We start from the raw sequence: 7,337 nt of genomic DNA, 5'->3' as shown, positions 1-7,337 counted from the left end.
GGAGCGCGCGCACAGTTTTTCGCTAAATTTTATAAATAAAAACCTTCAAAAAATTAATTCTAGTGATATTCGGTGTTAAATAGATCGGCCACTGAGTTATGCTAAAACAATTACACGGCTCGCTTTCGGTTTCTATCGACTTTGATAGTTGGCGAGGGGCGAAGCCCCTCGCCAACTATCAGCCGATAGAAACCTCGAGCTCGCCCTCTAATTGTTAATTAGTGTGCAGTGGCTAAAGGTCGTCAACAGAATGGCGACATTTTCTCGTTTTTTTCCCAAATTTTTGAAAGGAAGTTTCGAAATATTTATGGCAATTTCAATTCCCAAGAAGACGAAAAGAAGAAAATTCACCGTTTAAACGTCAGAATTTCTGAATGAGCTGATAAGCGTGAGCAGTACACAACTAAAGTTTCAACTCACAATTCAGTCTGCGCGCGCGATTTTGCCAAAGCGTGAAGTTTAATGCTACAAGTAGTTCATACACCTAATGGCAATAAGGTTGTCATAGAAAAAAGGTAATAGTCAAAAGTCAAATAGGAATTAATTAAGCGCATGCATGAAATTTATTCGTACAAACCGCCTTAATTACAGCATAAAAAAGTGGACTCAGTGAGCATATAAAAACTCGTGAGTTTTTTCTAAATGAAACCAGTTATGAAACTACGCTTGTAGAAAAATAATTAGAAATCGTTATTTTAAGGAAAATGAGTTAGAATTCTACTAAAACAATTAGAGTATTTGCACTCGATTTCTATGAGGCGATAGTTTATTCGGCCTTCGGCCTCATCAACTATCACTTCATAGAAATCTCGATCTCATAGTCTAATTGTTAATTATTTTGATTTTTACTTCCTTGACCTAGGCGGGTTTTTAGCTAAGGTCCGAGGAATGTAAGAAGAGAAAATCAGATTATTTAGTTTTATTTTGCTCATTCGCTTTCGCTTTCAGAAAAATATAGAATCCAACGTACAAATTATTTGTTTTGAATTCCGAAATGGCAGGTTAGTTTCCACCTTATGTAACCATACATAGTACCTGTCATAGCTGTAAATGAGTGTTTAACTGTTACTGCAACCTACATCAAGCTGTTATCCACCAGCGAGTTTTTAAAGTAATTTTTGTTTCAGAACTCGGATAAACTTTGTCCAATAGAATTTTTGAAATGTCGTTTATGTTTTCAAAAATAGCGTCTTTTGCCCTATGATGTAATTTGTATCGCGTCATGGGTTCGGTCTTAAGCAGAGAAGGATTGCAAAATATTCTTTGGTTATGTCTTTGCTTACGAGTTGGTCAGATTAAATTATATCGCTGGAGCCAAGTACTGTGTGTTCACTGACGTTTAAGCGGATTGCCCTCGCCGTAGAAAACCCCAGCCCCTGGGAGTTTGACAAACTCTGTCGCTTTGTATCCAGATGAAATGATATCTAGGATGTCAGGGACCAGGCTTGCTTCTACAAGTGAGCTGCATTCTAACTTAGAAAGAGAACCCTCTTGAATTCCTTAGAAAACACAGCTAGTAGACTATTCAGAAAGACAATAATTATTCGAGACGTTACCAAGTCATTCCATAAGGAGGTGCCTTCCAAGCTCTTATAAGCTAAAACTTGTTTCTTTTTATTTTAACCCGGGGGTGGGGGATTTCTTTCTAGGACTTTTTTTTTTTTTGGGGGGGGGGGGGGCGTAATTAGTATATCAGTTAGGGTACAGTATGGGGACCAGTTCTCGGCCACTTTGTGTTCAACGCGTTTTTTTCGCGCCACAAATAAACTCAAATAAAAAGATTTTTTCCAAAGATGGATTGATTCCTGTACTTTCGATATCTTGAGTCTCGTCTTTCCACTTGTACAGGACGGTGAAGGCGAATTTGTTTTTCAGAAAACTTTTTCGTTTACGGTTCCTCAAAACCCACAGTATCACTTAAATTCGTATATTATCGGAATACACTTACCAAAAGAGCCAATTTTTGGCATTTGTATTTTTCGGCTTAAATTCACTCCGTAATATTTCCATGCAACTTTTGTGTATTTGCCTATTCTCGGCCACACTGCTCGCAATCACCACTAAGCGCTTTGATTTTTAATATAATTTCATCAGCTGTGGCCAAAAGAATGAAAGATTTGTTTTGACAATAAAAATGAATTAAAACTCGGAGCTCTGACAAGATCCTTGTCTAAAAGCCCCTTAAACACAATTTGTGATCGTAATTATATCTGGAAAAAGTAATTGAGCCCTTTTAACACAGCGAATTGTGTTCACTCTTTTTGTGGCCGATAACTAGGCCCGCTGGCCGAGAACTGGAGCTTCAAACTGAGCCACCATTTTCGTTACTGCCCTTGCAAAAACAAAGTGTTGACCACTCGATAGCATAAGACGTAAAAAGTGAATGCTGAAACTAGCTATGGGCGAAATTTTAAGTTCCTGCGGTTCTTCTAAGGTACGAAATACGAGCTTACGACTTCTGTGGCCGAGAACTGGGCCCCATACTGTACATAGCATCTAAGAAGGAGGGAGGTGAATCTTATTAAAAATTGAACTTTCAGACGTGGGCGCATTAGAGGTGTTCGTTGCCTGTCGCCATAATTATAATTACAATTGACCGCCGCAAAAACGTTATTGAAAGGCCCAGTAAAATATCTCTTGCATTCACGAGTTGCTCATAGGAACCTTTGATAGCCTCTCGGTGTACATTATCTATAGCTTTTAAGTTTTGGGAAAGCTTTCGAGTGGAGTCGGAGGTTCTCCGTTTCGTTTTACAAAGCCATATGTATAAATGCCTGGCTGATAGGAAACAGAAGTTGATTTGATGTTTGGATTTGGAAGAATCCGGTCTCAGTCCTAGCCCAACAGTGCTATCTAATTAAGAATTAGTTGTCAGGGATAATTGATAATTTGATAAAGTTTTATGCGTGCTATAAAGCTTTCCCAAAAGATGCGGTTTTAGGACAGCTCCAGAAAAGGTGAATGAGCTTATTGGGTTCTTCTCTACAGAATGAGCATTGGAAGTTTTCTTGTATTCCTATTTTTGTCAGGAACCCATTTGTTGGTATCCGCCTGATTCTTGTGCTTTATTGGTAGGCGGCACTTCACTATATATTATCGTGTCTTGAATTGCAATCTTTAAGCCATTTCTGTTGGTTTTTATTTTGGGCAGAACTTTTCACTACAACGAGTTTATCGTACACGAGCCTGCTCGCTTCTTTTGGAGAATTTATTAATTTCGTCAAGGAGCCTTCATATTTAGATCTATTTAATGTCGTTGTTTGTGTTATAATTTCGGTTGTACATTTTCCACAGGAATTTTAGTGCAGATATTGTTCCAAGGTATGCTAGAGGTCAAAATTCTAGTAGTGTTAGGAACTTATTGTGTTTTACCTTTTGGATACCTTTACGGTACCACTCGTTATAGAATATAGTATTGGCATCAGTTCTTTTAAGTGAGTTGTGCCGTACACCTAGCTCTAGAAACTGGCTCTCCAACGTTATACGCCCTTCGAGGTTGACGTAAATTAACTTCCGCTATGATATTGCAACTAATCGAGATGTGATTTTCTCACTTTTCTCTTAGTTGCCGACTGGACTCGGATCCAACATTTATCATGAGGTGTAGACAATGGAGAAGATACCTCCCGTATTTAGCATGCTTATTGCTTTTTTTAGCACTTTCATCCTCTCTTATGATGATGGGCTACAATCAAGGCTCAAGCAGTGCAAAGAACGAAAGCTTTCCAATAAGCTTAGACAAGAAAACACGTGAAGACGAACCCATTCCGCTCATATTAGAAAGCGACTTCAAAGACTTGGGAAATCGTAAGAAACGAGTGTTGCTATTGGTTACTGTTGGCAGTGCACCAAAAAGATCTGACAGACGACAGGGAATAAGATCCACATGGTGGAGACACTGTGACCACAGTCAGGTAAATAGCGTATGTTGAGTGCAGGCAGTTGGAAGGGTGCGAATTCTTTCAGGACGAGAGGTGTAGGCCCGATCCCTAGAGGAGTCATCAGGGATAATGAGTATATACCCACTTAAAGGGAGGTGCGAAAATACCCCTTTACCAATAGAGACTAAGGAACACTAGGCCCAATTCTCTTATCCTTTGTTTTCATAAATCTTACAAAGGTTTTCGTTTGGTTTCTGACCAAGGCGGGGAAATCCCTTTTTCCGTAGCGTGTGAATAAACAGACGTTATTTCAACTTCCACTTCCCATCTCTGAATAGAGCACAAAATGCCTTTTTAATCAAACTACTTTTATTTTGAAAGAGGTACCATGTTTGTATTATTCATTTCTCCAGTTAACGTTGTTCTAACTGACTCCAGAAATTATCAACTTGCTCTAACAAGTCTGAGCTCATATATTGCCGTTTCAGCCAAAAAGGTGCAAAATTACAGAGCTACTGTGATTTGGGTTGCGTGTTTATCAGTTCCCGCGCAGTGCCGTTGGTTACTCGTTTCTCATTTCAGTTCTCATTGGTTCATTACACTCTTTTAGAGCCCAGTGATTGGTTGTTTGGTTTAAGTTGTTAACCGCCAATCACTACGGCAGTAATTAGAGTAACAAACCAATCAGAGCTGGACGGGAAAAAACAGGCAAGGTTGAAAAGCGGAAGAAAACAGCTTGGGAGCTCAAATATTGCAATTCTTTAGGCGTTTTTAATAAAGCAATTATTCCACTCACGCTTGTTGGATACGAGATCGTTATAGCCAACTCGGCGCTACAGCGCCTCGTAGGCTATCTACCATCTCATATCCAACGCGTGCTCGTGGAATGGTTATTGTTGAATAGACGGCACCTGTGTAGCCAATCAGATTGCGCGATTACTTAATAGACGGTCAGTGGGTTATGCTAATGATCGATAGACGGCTCTAGGAGCGTGTGCTCAGTTTTTTCGCTTTGTTTTATCAATCAAAACCTTCAATTCTAGCGATATTTTGTGTTTAATAGATCAGCCGCCGGATTATGCTTAAACAATTGGACGGCTCGCTCTCGGTTTCTATCGACTTTGATAGTTTAGCGAGGAGCGAAACTATCAGCCGATAGAAACCTCGAGCTTGCCGTCTAATTGTTAAAAAGTGCGTTGCGCCATGTTTTGACCTAAACACGGGCACTGTAAACCAACGTAAAGATCGTTACTTGCTCCAATGATAGTTATTGGAAAACTACTCCTAACTACTACTACTCTTTGATTTATCCCAAACAGGTCAAATGCATCTTCCTTACTGATGGTATCATTGCGGACCCTGCTCAGCGTGCCCTTGTAATACAAGAAAGACAGCGCTATCATGATCTGGAATTTCTACCGGTTGCTGGAGGCCTGGTGTTCGGGCAACGATTTCTCAATCAGATCAAATGGGCCAAGGCCAAATTTGACTTTCAGTATCTTCTTAAGATAGATGACGACTACTTCTTATGCCTGAAGAGACTTCTATCGGAGCTTCCTCTGCGACCGAAGAATGACCTGGTGTGGGGGCATTTCCACTGCCAGGCTGGTATTACCTGGGCCGATGAAGCGTTTGTGATCTTCTCAAAAGATATAATCCACAAATTCCTGGCACAAGATATGAATAAGACGTTATGTCATCCATTCGGAGATCAAACATTTCACCTGTGGCTGAATAACATGAATAAAGTGTACTTCCATGACGCAAGACTACATCATCATCCACCGGCTTCGTTTTCGCCAAAATTTGAAAATCTAACAAATGTGTGTGACTCGTACATTGGAATACACGGCACTTACGAGAAGAAGATGAGAGAATTCGGGCTTAATTCTAACGATGGTGAAAAAGTTCTGGATGAACCGACTATACCTAGCTTTTCGTCTTTTTGTAGAACTACGAGATTTGACCACCACATGTTTGCTGCGCCGTATAAATATGAACCTAAGCCTTGCATAGACAACCCCATTTGGATTAATTCAACGGGAATGTATATGTTTGGTCGTGAAAAGCAGGGGGGATTGGCAAAGGGCGGGAACCAGGGAGTAAACGGGAAGCGAGGTCTACAGGAGAGATAGAGAGGCAGCGTGGCCAAGTGGTTTAAGGCGCTGGTGTTGTAATCTGGTGGTCCCGGGTTCAAGGCCTCCACCCTGCCTCTAGCTGGATTTGTTTTTCGGTCGTCCCGAGTTCAAATCCTCGGTCACGCTTTGTATATAGCCAACTGGTCTGCCTCCTGCCAGTTGGGATATTTAATAATGTTATGTTCATTTAAAATATTTGTTTCCTCTGTTTCAGTGGAATGCCTGCAAACTAGCTATCTCGAAGCTAAGTGCATGACCACTATAAACAACATTTTCATTTTTTTACATTTAACATTTACAACTCGGGATACGGGGTTCCCATGGGGACGGGAACCGGGAGAAGGAGGGGGATTGATAAAGGCGTGAACCAGGGAGCAAAGGGGGGCGAGAGGTCTATGGGAGACGGGGAAGGAGAACTCGGGATACGGGGTTCCCATGGGGATAGGAACCGGGAGAATGAGGGGGATTGATAAAGGGCGGGAACCAGGGAGCAAAGGGGGGGAGGTCTACGGTAGATGGGTAAGGAGAACTCGGGATACGGGATTCCCATGGGGACGGGAACCGAAAGAAATAAAGAAACTTGCAACACTGAGTAATATTGTGCAATAGAAAAAGTAATGAGAATAAATTAATTTAAAAAATACAGTAATAAATAAAAATTAAAAATGAAACATTAGAACATTCTTGACATCAGTTTACGTACACACATTGCACCTTATTTATAGTACATTACATTGATACTACTTTAATACATCCCTTTACTTACTTTACTTTGCATTCCTTTTCATAAACAATTTTCGAAACAATTAGTATTGTACAGAATTATTATTAGAGTATTCTATTACAATTACAGAATTGTAAAAAAAATATTTGAAGATCTTTTGTAAGCTTTCTGCTTTTTTTTCACTTTTGTACTCCTCTTTATTAATTTTTTACCATTTACTTTTTTAAACTTAACTATTAAATAACTTTAAATGTCAAACAGTCAACAGCGAATGTATATAAGTGGTTAAAGGCATTTTGTTAGTAAACAGAATAAAGAAGACCTCCAATAACCAGCGACTCACAAGACTTGTTGCCTATCTTATACCATTTAATTTACGTCTTAAACATTTAATAAGGGGGTCAATAACAATTTCTTTTAAATTTTAAAAATGTCATAATATCTTTCCTGTTTCCCAGTTTTGTTTCTGCCAAAAAATTAGGAGCACGCTCGTCTTACATGTAGTTTTGAAGGATTACACTCATTACACTCCAGCGACTGGTACCAAAACCTACAGTTTTAAAGTTACGCTAAAAGTAGCTTATATAAAAACAA

The 7,337-nt window shown here is 39.7% G+C and overlaps 1 protein-coding gene across 1 annotated transcript; it reads left to right on the top strand.

The window, feature by feature from the left end:
- The first annotated feature begins 3,520 nt into the window (after positions 1-3,520).
- Positions 3,521-7,098, top strand: LOC144638419 (uncharacterized). The gene is made up of 2 exons (XM_078497617.1): positions 3,521-3,914; positions 5,201-7,098. Exons 1-2 carry the CDS (start codon positions 3,597-3,599, stop codon positions 6,014-6,016), a joined length of 1,134 nt encoding a protein of 377 aa, XP_078353743.1. The 5' UTR covers positions 3,521-3,596; the 3' UTR covers positions 6,017-7,098.
- The last annotated feature ends 239 nt before the right edge of the window (positions 7,099-7,337 follow it).

Source organism: Oculina patagonica, chromosome 14 (genome assembly GCF_052425735.1).
Source record: "Oculina patagonica isolate OP01 chromosome 14, crgOcupat, whole genome shotgun sequence".
Taxonomy (NCBI): domain Eukaryota; kingdom Metazoa; phylum Cnidaria; class Anthozoa; order Scleractinia; family Oculinidae; genus Oculina; species Oculina patagonica.
This window is presented reverse-complemented; position numbering and strand designations above follow the sequence as displayed.

Bases quoted from the DNA above. Each gene is read 5' to 3' on its own strand.
- LOC144638419 (XM_078497617.1), top strand. From the start codon at position 3,597: ATGAGGTGTAGACAATGGAGAAGATACCTCCCGTATTTAGCATGCTTA. The intron at 3,915-5,200 runs GTAAATAGCGTA...TATCCCAAACAG, and splicing joins GACACTGTGACCACAGTCAG to GTCAAATGCATCTTCCTTAC.